General features: G+C 54.7%; 1 protein-coding gene across 1 annotated transcript in view; it reads left to right on the forward strand.

The window, feature by feature from the left end:
- LOC114064539 overlaps positions 1-18,381 on the forward strand; it is a 25,380-nt gene that overhangs the window by 1,173 nt on the left and 5,826 nt on the right. The window contains exon 2 of the mRNA XM_027897706.1: positions 1,567-1,757. Coding sequence (XP_027753507.1) covers positions 1,567-1,757 — 191 coding nt within the window. The remainder of the gene's footprint in view (positions 1-1,566; positions 1,758-18,381) is intronic.

Below are 18,381 nucleotides of genomic sequence, written 5' to 3' on the forward strand. Positions count from 1 at the left end.
AAAAAAAAAAAAAAAAAAAAAAAAAAAAGGAAAGAAAAAACCCTACCAGTCATGTAAATAGAGAGATTTTAAAGGGAAAGGGGGGCGAGGGGGAATCGCAGCTGTTTTTTTATTATTATTATAATTATTATTGTTATTATTATTATTTTAAAGACATAGGACCACATTTTAAACCCATCCCCACAGAACCCGAGCACTTCCCTGCTGAAGGGGAGGGCAGAAATTTCCTGTAAGGATGATTTTATCAAAAGGAGAAAAGAGGCGGGGGGGTTGTACAAAAAAGAAAAGCAAGAATGGCAGCATCCCTGAAGACGGTCGTTTCTCTGTGCTGTATTTTTTTTGTCTTCTTCAGACCTTGTCACTGATGTTTGAACTAATTTGCCAAGCTCTCTAGGGTTTGTTGGTTTGGTTTTTTTTTTAAGTGTATAACAATTAATTAAGGAGGAAATTTTAAAGAAAAGTACAAATCTATGAAAGAGTGGAATTGTTTTGTTGTGTGGGAATACATATAGTCATGTAGAGATGTTAAAGGAAATTTTCTGTGTACAGTTTATTTATTTTTAACGTTTGTGTATAGGAAAAAAAAAAGCTAGAGATTATGCCAGAAACTATTGGAAATGTTTACTTGAATATTCCTTTAAAAACATATCAATGTAAATATGAGCTATCACTGATCAAAACATTTTTAGCAATAAACTCTATCTTTGAAGAAAAACCCCGTGCTACACCCCAGCTCCCTGGGAGACCAGCGGAGACCCGGATTCTTGCTCGGAGCAGGTGATGAGTAAAGGGCTTTGGCTGGGCCACACTGACGTAAATCGCGAGACACCCCGAAGGTCGGGACAGCTCCACCGGTTTCTGCCTCTCCGGGATCCCGCTCTGGGTTTTCTTTGCGTGTATAACCTGTTGGGGAGGAAAAAAAAACAAAAAAACAAAAAAACAAAACAAAAAAAAAAAAAACCAACACAAACAAACACAGACGGGAGAGAAATATCTCGTAACGCGTAAAAGAGCCGCGATGTCCCGGCCTGGAGGTGTCATCTGAAGTCCTTGGGAGATTCCATGCTCTGTGGCTCTTGGATTCGGCTCTCCCGCTGGCAGAGGAAGCGGTCGAGGTTACTGCCCCGGCCATCAAAGCGCCTGACACATCTTGGCAGCCCCGCGTGTGTCAGAACAAATGTTTTTTCTCGGCTGCCGCCACTAGCGCAGGAGGGAAGGATGGAGACGAGCCCTGCGCCCGGCCCTGCTGCCGCGACGGAGCCCCGGGGCTGGCACCTCTCCCCGCGGCGCCTCCGGGGGTGTGCGGGGTCAGGAGGAAGCGCTGACCCTGCCATGGCACACAGTGCCCTCAGCTCGTGTGCCGGGGCCGGCGGGACCCCCGCGCTCCCACCGGAGCTCGTGGGACCAGGGCAAGGCAGAGCCGAGCTGGCTCGGCACGGGCAGGCTGCCGGCACCGGCTGGGGAGGAGCCCGGCGCTGGTGAGCGGGGCACTGGCAGTGCGAGCCCGCTCCCGACCGAGATCTGTCTGTCTATCTGTCTGTTTCTCTGTCTGTCTGTCTGTCACAGGGCTTGGAGCGCGGCCCTGACGGGTTGCCAGGCCGATCCCCAGCGTGTTCCGCGTGGGCTGGTGGTGCTGGAGGGGAAGGTCTGGCCGTTCCCTCCGGTGTCTGAAACGCGCCCGGCATCCCCGAGGAACAAACTGCTGCCGAAGGCTTGTGCCAGCGAGGAGCACGCTCTGCCAAGCCTGCTGTGGTATGGTGGGGAGACCCTGTCCCCTTCCAGCTTGGCATGCAGGAGAGGAAAGCAGCACCGAGCCCATGGGAAGGCACCAGGGCCCTCCAAGGGGTCTGGCTCACATCCCTCCATCATCCTCTGAGGGGACTGAGGTCCAGAGAGCCCCATGGAGCAAACCTACAGAGCTGGAGGTCACCCAGAGATTAAAGGCAAAGGAGGGAGAGAGCTTTGAGAAGGGCATGGTGGGGACAAGGTGTGAGAGGGATAGTGACATCCAGTAGCCCACGTCCCAGCAGAGCCCTGTGGCCACTCGCTCAGCCCCGCATGAGGATGCAGGTTGGCCTCTCCATCCGTTCAGTGGCGAGGGACTGGGGAAGGGGGGGATGCAGAGGTCAGAGTGAAAAGAAGACCTCGGCAAAGGCAATGTGCAAAACATCAGGGGCATTTGGGAGAGGAAGGGGAAAGCTCATTTTGCAAGAGGAACAACATCTGTGGTGTGGGGGCCGAACATCTGTAGGAGGGAGCATGGGGGGAGGGCATTCTGGGAAAATATTTCTGACATAATCCCAACAGTATCTGGTGTGTTGGGATTTGGTTACAAATGGCCCTCTAACGTCTTTGTGCGTTTTGTTCTGCTGGTTCCAGGGGCACACAGAGACCCCTTGCTTTGTGCTAACCTGGGAAATAAACCATTCGCTGGGCTCAATGGCTGAGTTCAGTTGCGCGGGGAAGGTGGGGGTTGGGAACGGGGAAGGCGAGATTTGTGTGAACTCCAGTGAAAACCAGCCTAAAAGCCTCCGTGCCATGTGCTGGAGGGAGGAGGGGGGGGCTGCCGCCGCCTCTGGGGAGAACTCAGTGGTCCCGCTTGAGATGACAGCTCGTCTGGAGGAGAAAGCACGAGAGCTGAGGTGCTGGGAGCAGGCTGGGCCGGGGAGAAGAGGGCAGCCACCACGGGGTGTGTGCCAGCTCGCCTGGCCCTGCCTCGCCGCGGTCACCTCGTGCCGATGCGCGGTCACCTCGTGCCGGGAGCCTCCCGCACGGCTGCCCCGGGAGGCGATGAGTCGGACGTGTGACGGCTGGGCCGTGGGCGTGATGGCTCGCCTGTCTGCCGAGCCTCAAAGGAGAGGAAGACAAAGGGGAACAAGCCTAGTTCTTTGGTGCGGTTATTGCATTGTCTCCCCAAAGCTGCTTGTGATTAAGGGACGAGCTGCGGGGGGAAGGGGGCAGGACAGGCAGAACCAGCAGAACCCCGAGAGGTGGTGGGTGCCAACTTCTGAAAACATGGGTCTTCCCTTGAGCTCTGGGGCGGAGGCCTGGGAAAAGGGCTGGAGCACCAAGGGTGGGTGCCATCCTCTAACTTGGGTCCCGCTTGTCATTACGCTGTCAGGAGACATGCACGACCATGACCGTGCCCTGACAGGGTGTGCACACCCCTCCTGGGCACCTCTGGCCCTCTGCTCACCGCTGTTTGTGGGGGGACCCTGTCCATGCCCTGTGAAGCCACAGTGAGCCCCACGCTTTGAAGTCTCCCTTCTCCACACCGAGACTCTGGGCTTAAGTAGAAGGTGGGAACTGGAGCATCAGCTCTTTAACCCCTTCTTCCTTCAGGCAGGGCAGAGCACAGATAGACCTGATGGCTGTCCCATGTCCTGCAGGCACATGTCCACTGGCATGATGGGAAAACAAAGGCAGTTTTCCTCTCTACAGCCAGTGCTGGCCAGAGCTCACCTGCTCCAACACCACATGCTGTGCTGCAGCGGTTCCCTTGGCTGGATCACAGCTGGATCTCTTCCTTGTAGTCCCTACAAAGGCGAGCTGGAGCAAAGAACCCCTCTCTCAGGTCTGCAGAGGTCTCCTCCTCTTCCTTCTGCATGTCAAGGCCCTTCTATCACTTGGTGAACTGCTTTCTCATGCACGAACCCCAGATTTAGATGACCCTGTTTGTCTTGGGAGAGAGAATGAGCTCAGGATGGCTCCTGGCAGTTGACTCAGTGGGATGGATGCACTTTTTCACTCCTCTTTCACATCCCAGTTTGGTTTTGACACCAGCAGCAGGTTAACTTTTTTGTCCCCATTGGCAAAGGGTATTTCATCCCCATTTTCCCATCCTGCCTCTCCCCATTTAGCTCAGCTAAGGTTGGTCCCCAGGAATGCAGTTTCTCTCGGTGCCAGGGTGACCCAGATTTACGGGGTCAGAGCTTGCAGATGTCCAATGCCAGCTCTTGAGACATCTGACTCGGGCCTGTGTGATGACCTAAGCCCATCACTCATCGTTCCTAGAAAGGCAAATGAATAGGCAGGAGGCAGTAATTGGTCTCCTCAAAATTTAAAGCCCAGGCTAAACTGGGACTTTTCTCAACATGTAAAATTGTTCTCTTCTGCCCCTCCGGCCCAAGTATTTGCTGTCACTCTGCCTTTGCAGCCTCTCACAGCCACCAGGAGCTACCAGGGAAAGCCATTCTCTTTTCACACCCTGCTTGGTCCAACCAGCAGGTCCCTGGTGAGCCCATCCTGCTGACAACTGAGCTGGACCCGCTTCCTCAGGCACCCCAAGCTCCTCTCTCATCACCACAGCGCAAACCCTGCCACACCACTGAGGTTATTAGTGCTGACACAGGCCAGGGTGCACCCTGCTCAGTGATCTCAGAAGCCTTTTCCAACCTAAATGATCTGTGATGACCATAGACAAGCCCCATGGGGTGGACAGAGGTGGGCTCTTGTCTCACTGTCTCCTTGGGGCTGCCAGATATAACGGTGGAGGTTCTGCTTCCTCCGTGCAAGATGCACCTCAGACTGCCTTTCCACTCCTTTGCAGTTCTCCTTAGCTGTCTCCATGTGTAGCAAACCCAACCACGCACCCAGTTGCTGCTCAGCAGAGCAGGATCCTAACCCCTCCCCATGAGGGAACACAGGGAGCACCAGGCTTTACCCACTGTCACTCCGGAGGTGTCAGACAGGCTGCTGGTTCATGCACAAACCGTGCATGAGCCTCCCTTCCCCGTCGGTGATTAAAACCAAACGTGAGCAGCAGCACCATCCCGGGGACGTGGCTGCTCTTCGCCCTTAGCTGTTTGGTATTCTGCCTGAAAATGTCAGACACCCCATCAAGGAGAAGGGAGCACGTCATGTGGTGCCGGGAGCCCAATGAGAGAGGCAGAGGCACGAGGAGCAGATCCCGGGGAGCTGGGAGGCAGCGCCTGTGAGCCGGCCATTAGCTAAAATGGCCCTTTCAGGCGGCCTGTGAATGAACCCATTCACAAAAAAGCAGGGCCTGTTTGCAAACAGCAGAACTGTCTACATGGTGGGGGTTTTTTTCACTGGATGAGTCTGACCCAAACCCCGAAGCAGATGTGTGGGACGTGGCTGTTGCAGCTGTGTCCAAGCGTGGAATAGGTGCAGTGGATTTCAGAGCACTGATTCCACCTTTCTTTTTGTAGGCCCCACCATTCCTCCCAGGAAATTTCAGTGCCCTGCCCAAAGAACCTTGACATCCTGCCAGGCTCTCTGGAGTGTGGCACAGACCACTGAGGGACCACAGACTGCTGGGGTATGATAGGGGAACCTGCTCTCCACCATCACACAGATGTCGTAAAAAGGGACAGGAGCCCTCACAGAAGCCCATGGTCCAAGAGATATGACAGAGCACATGATGGGAAAAGCTCCTCCTTGGATCTGGAAAGTGGGAGTGAAGGGTATCCAGATATGGGACATGGTTGCTCATAGAGGACCTGACTAGGACATCCATGTCCTGTGCCTCGTCACCTGGGAACGTGGTCCGTGGAAACCAGTTATCTCCTTATGCTGGAGGAGAGCAAGGTGCCCAGCCAAGCTCACTGTCCCCCACTTTAGGTAAGATCTGGACCTTTCCCCAGGGGAAAGTGTGTGCCACTACAAGAGGTTGAGGCTTTGGAGCTGCCAGAGCTACCTGGTGTCCACAGCAAGGACCCTGGAAACTCCCAGGATAGCAATTCTGCTGAGCAGCAGCATTCCCAGTGCTCCTTGTAGCTCCTCTGTCTTGGTGTTGGCTGCTTTGGAGGCAACCTTTGGGGAGGTAGCAGGAGGCAGAGTGGAGAGCAGGAATGCTGGAAAGGGAAGTAAAGGCTGCATCTCAGGTGCCAGGGCAGGACAGCCTTTGAAGAGCTCTGAGTTTGGGGTGGGAAATGAGAGCAAGGGTGCTGGAGAAAAAAAGTTCCTTGTCCTGGATGCTGGATCATGTACAGGTGTTTGTCCATAAGCTTCTTGGAGGGTTGTGCAAGAGCCATCAGATCCCCTCTGAGGCTGGCTGTGTCCTCAAGCATTGTCTGGTCTGCTTCCATCCCGTTTGCTGCCAAAAGACACTTTCTCTCCAGGACGTGGTACTAACAAAGGACTGGGCCTCCAGCCTTGGCTCAGTTTATCTACTTTATTGGGACAGAGACCATATTTCATTCTGGAGCTGAGATTAAGAACTGAGCTGCACTTGGTGTTCTGCTCTCTGACCGTATTTTAGGAAAGAGCCTACAATTGTCTCCTCCTTTCCCACACGGAACTGCAGCCAGCAATTCTCTTGGACACCTCTTTGAGCCAGCAAAGTGTGTGGGTCAATGCACAGCTGTGATGCTGGATAGAGAAGGACACTAAAAAAGGACATGGTGAATGTGTGAGTGATGTTGGGTACCCAACTGAGACCAGTGCTGAGTTGTACCTGGAGCTTCCCTCTGCCCAGGCTGCTGGACCGGGCTGGGATGTGGCTCCTCAACAAGGGGAAGTGTTGGATTCTGCCCCTGGGATGGGGCAACCCTGGATATATGGACAGAGTGGGGAATGAGACGCTGGAAAGCAGTTCTGGGAAAGGGCCCTGGGTGTCCTGGTCAGTGGCCAGTTGTCCCTGAGTCAGCAGTGCCCTGGCAGCCTGGAGGGCCAACCCTGTCCTGGGGGCATCAGGGAGGGGATTGTCCTGCCCTGCTCTGCCCTGGGGCAGCCTCACCTCAGCATTGGTTGGGTCCTTGCTGTGGACACCAGGTAGCTCTGGCAGCAATATAGGAAAGATATCGAGCCATTAGAGAGTGTCCAGAGGAGTCCATGAGGATGGGGAAGGGCCTTGATTTGGAGCCGTGTGAGGACACTGAGGGCACTTGGTGTGTTCAACTGGAGGAGACTGAGGGGAGACCTCCCTGCAGTTCCAACTGCCTGGGCAGGGGCAGAGGAGGGGCAGGACTGAGCTCTGCTCTGGGGGGAGCAGGGACAGCCCCCAGGGAATGGCTGGAGCTGTGTCAGGGCAGGCTCAGAGTGGATCTCAGGGCAAGGTTCTTCCCCCAGAGGGTGGTTGGCACTGAACAGGCTCCCCAGGGCAGTGGGCACAGCCCCAAGGCTGTCAGAGCTGCAGGAGGGTTTGGATGATCCTCTGGGGCACAGGGGGTGACTCTGGGGATGGGCCTGTGCAGGGCTGAGGGCTGGACTCAGTGCTGGTGGGTCCCTTCCAGCTCGGCCCGTTCTGTGACTCTGCAGTTTTTGCTGGGAACACGGGGGCTCTGCCTGCACCCAGACATCGCTCTGGTGGTCCCAGCACCCACACTGGAGCCAGCAGTGCCCGGTGAGCCCATCCCAGTGATCCTATCCTGGTGAGCCCGTCTCGGGCAGTTCCTGGTGATCCCATCCCGTTATTCCCATCCCAGTGATCTCATCCTGTGTTCCCATCCCAGTGTTCCCATCCCGGGATCCCATCCCGGTGATCCCATCCCGGTGATCCCATCCCATGATCCCATCCCATGATCCCATCCCATGATCCCATCCCGGTGATCCCATCCCGGGATCCCATCCCGGTGATCCCATCCCATATTCTCATCCCATGATCCCATCCCGGTGTTCCCATCCCATGATCCCATCCCGGGATCCCATCCCGGTGATCCCATCCCATATTCCCATCCCGGTGATCCCATCCCGGTGTTCCCATCCCATATTCCCATCCCGGGATCCCATCCCGGTGTTCCCATGCCGTGGCCCGGGACGGCAGCGCCACCTGGCGGCGCAGTCGGGCACGGGCGGGTCCCGCATCCCCCCCCCCGCACACGGGCCGAGCCCGCAGGTCCCGCCGCCCGCCCCCCAAACGGGGCTCGTGGCCTCGAAGGACTCCAGCTGCCAGCACAGGGCTCAGAGCCTGCAGGCGTCCCAGAGAGTGACCTCGTGGCCTCAACGCTCCGATCACCTGTCCCAGGACCCGCAGCCTCCGGAGCGGCCGGCGTGGTCCCCACCGTGCCCGAGGGGAGCTGCCAGCACTGAGGACATGCCGCGGTCTCTGCCAAGAGCCCTGGAGGAATCACGGAGTGATGGTGCCGGAGAGGAGCAAGTCCATCTGAGGGAGCTGTGCCGTCCTGCGGAGCAGCCACGGACCAAAGTGCCAAAGCTTTGAGCTCAGGTGGGATGGCACGTGTTGGACACGCAGCAGCTCTCTGGGAATTCCAGCTTCTCAGCAGCCACTGCTGACCCTGGGGTCCCATTTTGGCCACCCCAGTGTGCCAGGAGCCTCCTTTTCCTCTGGATACTGCAGCAGCAGCAGCAGCAAACAGTTCCAAGAAGCCAAAGTCCTCCACAACTTTCCTCCAGGCTGAAGCAAATTTGTTCTTCATGAGGAGCTTTAGCATGCCTGGAATATAAAGGCTTCCCATGGGGGCTGACAAAGCATCCCTCCATCCTCCCGAAGGGAGCAGTGGAAGCCCAACCAAAGATACCCTGCATAGAAGAAAGGAGACATCCTCCATGAATGCTCTGAGTGAAGTGGGATTCATCCAGGCCCCTCTATCCCTGTTCCCTGCACGCCGAGTGTCTGTACACAGTTGTTGTTCTGGGCCAGGTCCAGCCCTGTTGTCCAGCTCAGTTACTTCAGTAAGCCTCCAAATTGCTTAACAAATACCACACAAATGTTTAAACCCTGAGAATTTGTACTCTGGGCTCAAAATGTGATTTATCTTCATCTGTGCCCGCAAGATTTATCAGCCCCAATTAAGGGAATGGCTGTGCTCTTTAAAGTGTGGTTCTAGTCAGAAAAATCAACTGGAGTCTCCTTGCAGTGAGTCAAACACATGGCCAAACCAGAAGGGAAAAAATGAGAAACGTTTTACTAAAAAAATCCTTGTGTTTTTTGGTCAAAAATTTTTGAAGCGTGGCTGAATTTAGAAACATTCGATCAACTCTGTAGCAAGCCAGGAGTCAGGAAAGGCATTGTGAAAATTCAGTCAGGTTTTTCCCCCTCTGTTCTTCATCAAAATTTTATATTTTTATGCCATTTTTCATCAAAAAGTGCTGGCAAGGACTATGTAGCACATCTGCCCAGGAAAGGCCATTTGCAAACCTCCACCCCTGTGTAGTGTGGACAGGAGATGTCTGTGGATGTCTACACAGGGAAATAAGAGCTCTTGTTTGTGGGCTCTGTGCAAACCTGCTAAAACATGGGATGTGAGGACTTAATCCTGGGCATAAAGGGTCATTATGCCACTGGTAAATGTGGCACTAATTCCTACTAACAAACGCTGCAGACTTGCCGTTCCAATCATCACTGCCTTGCTCTTCCTTTCCTCTTTCATGACACTGAGCTCCATGGGGGAAAGGCTGGCTCTGCTGTGCCCTGAGAGCCGTTGGAGCCTGTCCAGGGAAGCCCCAGGCCAAGGATTCAGAGAACACGGAGTCCCTTGCCCTCTCTTAAATGTGATCTCCGAGGTGCCAGCCACGCTCAGAAGGACAAGACCAAAAAAAACCCCAACCTCCAACAGGATAAAACCTCAAGCAAGGCAGAGCTGAGAGAAATACCAGAAGCCAAACCATTGAGTGGTTGCCACTGGGATCCAGAGAGACCAGTTTTGGCTCCAGATGGCATTAAGCCAGTGCCATACTGTTAAATGCACCTTGTCTGGAGGTGGGAAGGCACAGAAGATGGGTGTGGAGAGAGATGCCAGAAAACAACAGCCCCAGGAACAGGATTTGCCATTGGCAGGAAACTTTTTTAGACCAAACTCACCTTAAAACTGCATTATTTGTCTGTCTGTACAATTTCCCACCAAATTAAATTGTGGGCAAAAAAGTCATTATGAGGCATTTTAGAAATTTCCTTTCAACAGCATCAGAGCCTTTTGATCCAGTTTGAATCCGCAGATTCTGTGCATTTAGATTGGGGTGCCAAAAAAAGAACTAAAAATTCCTTTTAGGCCAGATGGTGGATGTGATCCTTTCCCATTAAGTGTGAGGAGAATGTTTTATTCCTCATCAACTTGCCTAGGTCAGTATGTGTTTCTCCCTCCAAAAGAAAATAATTTGTAATTAAGCCTTTTCTGTTCAGAGCATAACAAAAAGGATTTTTCTGCCTGGAAGTAGTGTGCTGTTAGACAGTTCTGGCTGTAGCTCTGAGCTTGGAGGTATGGGAAAAAAGTCTGACCTTTTATGCCCACTGTCTTTGAAGCTGGGAGGGTCCCGATTTCAATCTCGGCAGCAAAGGGCACATCTAAGTCTTGATTTAAAAGGTCTGAAATTACTCTCATCATCTCCTGTGGCTGCTTGTCTCATGCAGCCAGTCTCACCTCATCCTACCTCACCTGGAGTCAGGCACAGGCAGCTGGATCCCATATGCACTGCTGTCCTGGGCCAGATGTCCCGGGGTGAGGCTCAGGGGCACCACTCCCCCCTTGGTAGCCATGTCACCGTGACATGGCCATGCTGTGTGGTCCCCCTGACCCAGCCTGCTTGCCTTCCATCCCAACTGTGCAGGAAGGCACACAGGGGCAGGAAGAAGCCCCAGGGACTGACTCTCCCAAGCCTGAGGCAGATCCATGGTGAGAGATGAACCCCAGCAGACATCCTGGCTTCCCCTGCCACCACCAGCGATACATTCTTCAGCCCGAGGGCAACCCCAACCCACCCTCCATGGTCCCCATGGGCCACCAGTTATTCCTGGTACCAGCCCTGCCTGTGCTTGGCTGCATCAGGGAGGATGCTGAGCCACCAGCATCCTGCTCTTTCTGTCTCACACGCTGCAGGCAGCAAAGGGCTGGGAAGATGTGCAGGGACTGCACTGTGGGGGTGACATCCCAAGCACTTTTAAGGTAGAAGAGCTGATAAGCCACCGACTGGCAGGTGTTTACTGGTGAGCAGAGCCCCTGCACGGTGCTTTTGCCATTCGGAGGGCAATCTGCTCACCACCAGACAGCATTAGCTGCTGGAGTGGGAGGTTTTTCCCCATGTGGAACAGTGGTTCACAAGTGCAGAAAGTGCTCCTGGTGCTGCCAGTGCCTCTGAGACACCAGGTGACAAAAAAGCAGTATCTCAAGACCCCTCCTGTGCAGTCAGGGACGTCTGGACGGATGTGACTGATTTAGATCTTACCAACAAAAGAGATTTCTTCCTTACAGGATGCATCAGCTTGGTTACTGCTCAGTGGGCTCTGGGAATCGCTCTTCAGCATCAGAGCCCTGTGCCTTCAGCGAGCTGAGGCTGTGTGGGCACCTCCCCAGCACTTGCCATGGGGCTGTCCATAGGGTGGCTCTTTGCCCTTGGTTTTGTGTAGCATCTCCAGACCTTTCCAATGAGAGGAACAGCTGGAAGCGTGAATTTCCCTGCCTCAGGACTGATCACTGGAGCACATGCTCTTCTAGAACCAGTGGAAAAAGGCACCAAGTCCCTTTGTAGCTGCAAACCCTGCCTCATTGCAAGGTTCTCCTGTGGGAATCTGAAGGTCCCCCATGCCTCCTGGTCAGGAGTAGAGCTGTGGGGCCACGAGGCCCTCCACTTTCACCTCCACACTCATGGGCAGGTTTCTCTCCTGCCTGGGGTGGTTCTGCTTCTGGAGCAGACAGTCTGATGAGATGTTTGGGTGTTTGAGTCCAAAGCCTGGTCCCGGGCCACAGTTTTCCACAGTTTTCCCATGTCTGAGCCGCTTTTGAGACATCTGCCTCCCAGGGCTGAGGAGAGGCTCTCAGGCCTGCTCAAGAAAACCGTCGCTGCCTGCTTGGCGCCGGAGCTTGGACGGGAATTCTCTTGTTTTTCACAAGCAGGCTGAGCGGTCAGCACATACCACGAGCAACAGTCAGAGGAGCAATAAATAGCCTACCCAGACCAGAAGGAGACAACCTGTTCAGACTGGACCACTCATCCCCTGAGCAGGGCAGAATGACTCCTGCTCTGCGTCAAGGTCCCACGTGAGAGGGGAAATAAACACCCCCAGCCCAGCCCTGACCGCACCGAGCGGGTCCTCCTGGAGCAGCCGCGCTCAGCGCTCCCCTCGGCACGGCCCAGGGACATGGTGGGCAGCCACGGTGGCTGTCCTTGTTCCGGTGGGACATCTCACTCCTGCTCCCCAAGCTGTGCTGAGAGGCAGATGCCATCGCTGCAGGCTGGCTGTGGACTGCTCCTCCAGGGTTGATTCCCATTTGGGATCACACCCAACTGTATTTCTGCGTCCCAGTGAAAGTCCCAGTTTTGCTCATTCTCCGGTAAAAGGAGCACTTTGAAAACATCAACGTTCAGTAACTCACCCTAGGAAAACCCTGTTTTACCAAATGATGTTCCTCTGTGGTCTTACACCACCCTGTGACTGTGGAGTATAGGAGAGGTCCCAATTAGTCAGTGAAAGCCCATCTCTTGGCAGATGGGCATTTTCCCTTGTCCTGTTTAAGGTCTGAAAGAGAAGCAGGCGTGAAAGTTGTTCCTGCTGCCACAGGCCAACATTTCCTCCAAGTCACCTCGTGTCGAGCATCAGATGCGGAATAGCCAGGGGTTGTGAAGTGCTCTGAACCTGAAAAGTGCTAACAAAGAAAATGAAGCCCAACACGAGTGTTATTAATAAATGCCAGCCGCTGTTATATAACTCCTAATCATGAGCCGCGTCTTTCGGCCCCCATTGTTCCATTGTCAGGCTGCATTATCTGGGAACTCTTACCCACCGACCACAAGAAATAGCCTGGGCTCTGTGGGCTTGCAAACTTTGTTGTTGGAAAGCTTTTCATGCAATTGTTTGTGCTCTGCGCTGTTGCCTTCCTCATTGTACAGATGTGGGTGTGTATCGCAGCCCACACCCTCTGCCTCTTGCCTCAGGACAACTTTGAAAATGAGCTGATCCGTCTCAGTGAGTGTTTTTCCTAAGAATTCTCTTTAAAAACAACAACATTCATACCAAAAAAAAGAAAAAAAAAAGCGCCTCCTCATTTTCCTGAAGTGAAGCTTGTGCTGGGGAAAGATGCTGGCCTGCAATCCCAGCAGAATAAAGACTGTGCTTTATCCTCAGAACAGACTCCCCACAGGACTAGCAGCGCCTGAGCCCAGGCCTGAGGGCAGGAGGGAGATGGGGTGCACAGCTCTGGGGGGCTGGCTTGGAGCAGGGAGTCTCGTGGGTGGCAGGGCTGGGCTGTGGGTGCGCCCCGACCGCCCCTCTGCAGCGCTCCCCGTCCTCACAGCCCACCTCAGGGCGGGCTTCTGCACGGGGCTTCTACCTGGCAGACCACAGGGAGCTCATCTGGCACAGGCACAAGCTCATGAGGAAGTCTCAGCTCTCCTTTCAAGCTAGTTCAGGCCTCTGCAAAACCTCCTGTGCCCCAGTGGATCTTCGAGGCACTTTCCCGCTGGTCAGTGTAAGGCATGCCAGCGTGGGAAGCTCTGCAGGCTGCTCCTGGCTCTCCAGGTTGGAAGCACTGTCATTTCCCAGGGCTCAGGCTAGAACTGACCATGCTGAAAAATGACTTTCTGGTCAAAACGTAACATTTTACTGAACTATGTCTGGGTTTGGAAGAGAAATTGTAAATCAAAACCAGAAAAAGCAGGCAGAAAGCTTTCGGTGTCCGGTTTCGGAGGCCTGTATTTTCTCTACCAACAACATGTTTTAAAAATCAGTGAGTTTTTTTTCTTCCTTTCACTGGAAAACCTGAAATGACACATGAAGCTAAAAATAGTAACAATACCCAACCAAGTCATTGGTGTTTTTCAATAGGTTCCAATGCAAACTTTGATGTTGGCTTGGGCAGGTTTTGTTATTTTTCTGAACAGGTTGTGAATATTCCCAACCAAAATGGTCTGGAAGCCACAAACCCATTCCTGAATGGTTTTCCCTGGAGTTCAGCCAGTGCCTCACACCTTCGAGCAGCGACAACCTATAAGTGCAGTGATGTTCCTGGGATGGGGAGGGAGGTGTTGCAGTGTGACCCTGGCGGGGTCCCCAGGCCTGGAACTGTGACTTTGGGGTCACACTCCCTTGCCATCCAGAGAGATGGGCTCTCACAGGACCATCCTTGGTGGCTGCATGTCCTCCCCACATGAATCTGAGCTCTCCCAGGTGTCCATCCTCTGGCCCATCCCACAGTGAAGGGGGGGTGCAGAACATACGTGGCCATCTCTGGGCATCTTCTCACCTCCCTCTGCCTGGCCATTCCCAGTGCTTTGTCTTTAAGAGGGAGCAAGACATGAGGCACAGAGGTTGTGTGTGCTGGGGCAGCCCAGGAGACCACTCTCCTGGGATCTCTGCATGGCACAGAGACGTCTACCTAACAATTGAGGGAATATTTTCCAGCCAAAGAATCCATCTCATGGTCCCCTCTTCATTTGTGACACAAGGGAAAATGTGAAGCAGCCAAGACGCGTGAATCACTGTCCCAAACAACATATAATGAACTCATAAAATCAAAGGCAGGGTTAGTTTCAACCCGTGCTGCCAGGGCTCCTTGGACATTGTCTGGAATGAATTTAAGTTGTTACAAAACTCTGTGTTTCTCTTCCCCCCAACCCGTCTTTCTTCTCTCCCTCTTCATGCTCTGCTTTCCTATGAGCTTCCTCCCCTTCCCTCCCACCTTTCCTCTCCCTCTCTTGCTTTCCTTCTCTCACTCTTCACCCTGGTCTCTCCTTCCCAGGCCTTTGTCCCAGTCCTTCCCTTCGTATCCCTGCTCCCCTTGGCCATCCCTGTGGCTGCCAGCCAGGTACCCCCATCACCTTCCAGACAGACACATTTTCAGGACACCTTCAGCCAAAGACCTGTAGTTGATTCAGCAGTGCCAGGAGTGTGACACGGCCACACCAAGGAACCCCATGGGCTCCTCCCCCAGAGAGAGCTCAGCCCCAGACCATCAGCAGAGGCAGTGGAGGGGTGACCTCCCCTGACAGTCTGGAGGACTGGAGAAGTGTGGCCACATGCCTTTGACCAGGTGCTCACACTTCTCCTGCCTCACAGGAATTCATAGAATCACAGAATCTCCTGAGCTGGAAGGAACCCCGAAGGATCATGCAGCCCAACTCCTGGCCCTGCACAGGACGCCCCAGCAATCCCACCATGTGCCTGAGAGCGTTGTCCAAACACTTCTTGAGCTCTGGCAGGTTTGGAGCTGTGAATTGCCTTCATCCCTACAGGCCTGCCACGTGCCAGCACTCCCAAAGAGGGCAAGGAAGCAGGCACTTAAATCCCGCCAACACTTCGAAAAATAGGGATTTGTTTATATCACAGTAGCTGCTGCTGCTTACAACTGAGCAGGCTCTGGAGCCACAGGAGCTGCTCGAGGCAAGTTTGAGCAGCAACAGGCCCTGCTGCCTTGGAGACCTGTGCTGGTGTCTCCGTGCTGTGACTTGTGGTCCCAGCGGCAGGCTGGGAGCAAACCAAGAGGCCCCTGTGCCGTGCCCAGTCGAGCAGCAGAGGCACGGCTTGAGCTGCTGAGGCTCTTTGGAATCCCAGCCCAAATCTACCCAAACACTAAGGCTGAATTGGTTTGGAGCAAACAAGACACAAGCCAACCCACAGAGCCAGCCCAGCGAGCTGCTCCTGGCTCACACAGGACAGCCTCCATCTGCCAGGCAGGTTTATGGGCCTCTTCCCTCGGTGCCTGTCTGGGAACACCCCTGCAGCACCGGGAGCATGCTGTGCTCCGATTGCAACACCAGCAGCCACGTTCTGCAGGGGACACCCGCTCCTCCGAGACTGCAGATGAGGTGTGACCACCAACCAGCACGGCTCACCTTCCCCCTGTGTGCGAGGACGTCACCCAGCTCCGTTAGATCCCTGCAGCAAGCACAAGGGTTGGAGCAGGGAGTGGAGAGCAGAGAGGAGCAGACTCCCCAGCACCTGAAGCTGCTGAGGTACCTGATGAGATTTATTAAAAGAACTCCTTGTGCTAAAGCTGAGGTTCCCTTCTGACTTCAGGCAGGAGAGACCCTCCCTCTGCATCCATGTAATCCAGATGCTGCTGGTGGGTGGCTGTGCTTCCTTGAGAGGTCCAGCTGCCCTGGGGGCAGCCAAGGCTCCTGCAATCACACAAGGCATGCAAGACACACACAGCATCCTCCCACCTGTGGAAATGGGACAGGCACAGCATCCTCCCACCTGTGGAAATGGGACACACACAGTACCCTCCCACTTACGGAAACAGGACAAACACAGCATTCTTCCACTGATGGAAATGGGATACTCACAGCAGCCTCCCACCTGTGGAAACAGGACACGTGCACTCATCCTCCCATCTGTGGAAAAAGCATCCTCCCACTAATGGAAATGGGACAGGCACAACATCCTCCCACTGACGGGAACGGGACAGGCACAGCATGCTCCTGTCGATGGGGACACACACTCAGCTGCCAGTGCCCCCTGGGACCGGCTTATCCCGAGTCCGCTGTACCGATCCACCCGCTCCCGGCTGCCGGAGCCTCTCCCCGGCCAAGCCCGAAGAGCCGGGGCCGCTCGGAGGATGCGGGATGGCAGCTGCGGGGGAACGGCTCCACCTCGCGGCCGCCGGGCCGGGCCGGGCCGGGCCGGGTCGGGCTCGCACCCTCCGTTCCCCACGGGGGCTGCAGGGTCCCGCGGCTGCGCCCCTGGGCACACTCGTGTCCCTTTGCCTGCCGTGGGGAAGGGATACGCCGGTGCCGTGGAGGTCACTGCAGAGCAGGGGGACACAGGCAGGACTGTAAGGTGTAGGGGTGACATTCCTGAGCAGTGCACACACAGCCACGGCAGTGAAGCGGGAATGGAAGCAGTTAAAGATGAATCAAGAGTGGCTGGAAAGGGCCAAAGTCAGGTCTTGCGGCTCAGAAAACTGATGTGAGAGAGAAAGAAAATCGACTCCTGATCCCACTAGCAGCTGCTTGCTGGGTGTGGGGACCTAGGACACGCTCATTGCATCCAGCATTGTCCAGGGATTTCTTCACTGTAAGCAGGGACGTGCAAGTCCCTTTGTCATGGGCTGAGAGCAGCCACAGGGGGATAACACAGGGCTGGAGACATGCTGGAAGAGCAGGACCTGGAGTGCCTGTGGAGCTGCAATTTCCTGAGGGCACAGAGGGTGTTTGAGGGCAGTGTCACACATCGTTCCTGGCCTCTGTGCCACCTTTCCATAGCATGTCCCCAGTCCAGGGCTGGGAAGGGCAAGGGCACCAGAGCACGGCCTCAACACAGACTGCAGGTTCAACATCTCCCCAGCCTTCCCCTGGCTCCACCTTGCTGGGGCACTGCAGTCCCTTGGGCTGCCCCAGCTTGGCCTTGGGCTATTTAAAGCTCCAGCACTGTGCCTGACTGTGTGATGTTAATGCTGGGGTGAGCAGGGGCAGGGCAGGGCACAAATCCATGTAATGTCACTCTGCAGTCGTGTTATATGCCGGATATGTCAGAGACGGTCACAGTGTTCCCTTCCCCAAGCCACACTCACAGCATACCTTTCAACCAACAATCCCTGCCTCCACCAAGGTCTGGCTCTCGTGTCTGCCTGTGCCTGGAAATGGGTATTTATGTCTGTGGTGAAATGGCTCCTGTATAAATGAGGCTCAAGCCCCAGATGCTCAGCTTTCCCCAGGAGGTGGAGGCAATAGTGTGTTTCTGCCCATGGCAATGTGCTGATTTTACACGGACTTGTAGGGGCACCCAGACCTGAATTCCCACAGTGAGCTGCCCCCATCGACCTTCCTGGATGTCAAAGGAGAGCTGTTATGGCCCAGAGCAGTGTTGTTGGTCCTCAGGAAAGGCCCTTTTAGGCAGTCCCCATACTCCCCCAGTGCCTGCCCAGCACCTGGACCCCAGGCTGGGCAGGCAGCCCAGGTCTCTGTTCTCCAGCCATGCAGAGTGAAAGGAAGGACCCAAATGCACTGTGGGTGTGCTGGGCCTGCAGGAAGGCTGGTGGTGGACAGGAGGGTCAGGGTGGAGGGGGTGGACCTCCAAGAGCTCTGGAGATCCCTGAGCTGCTGGTGTGATGGACCATGGCAGGATGCCTTGGGCAAAGCACACTCCGTGAGAAGGGTTTCTGTACCTCTCTGCATACCCTGGCAAGGTCACATTTCAGGTCCTGGAGACAGCTGCTGTGACCTGCTCTCCAGAAGAAACTGGGTATGGGGACAGACTCTGAACACAGGGTGGGAAGGAAGAAATGTCTGCCAGGAGACTGGGAATCTGGAAAGAAAGGCAGATGAGGTGCCCTCAGAAGACTAAATGGCACAGAAAGAAGGGAGAATTATGGAATCACCCTGGAGATGACCTAGTGCCTGAAATGGGACCCTCCTCTCTCACTGCACTGGGAGAGGGGCCTGTGGGACAAGCCAAAGAGTCCTCCTTCTGACAGCAAACCTCTTCCTCCTCCAGGGAGGAGGTCAAAGAAGAACGTGGGGGAGCAGCAAGTAGGGTGTCTTCCCTGCTCGCCTGGAAACATGAGCCTGCAGCCCTCGGAGCCATTCCAG

Source organism: Empidonax traillii, unplaced genomic scaffold (assembly GCF_003031625.1).
Source record: "Empidonax traillii isolate 1590-97213 ecotype Southwest subspecies unplaced genomic scaffold, ASM303162v1 scaffold555:size490716, whole genome shotgun sequence".
Lineage (NCBI taxonomy): Eukaryota > Metazoa > Chordata > Aves > Passeriformes > Tyrannidae > Empidonax > Empidonax traillii.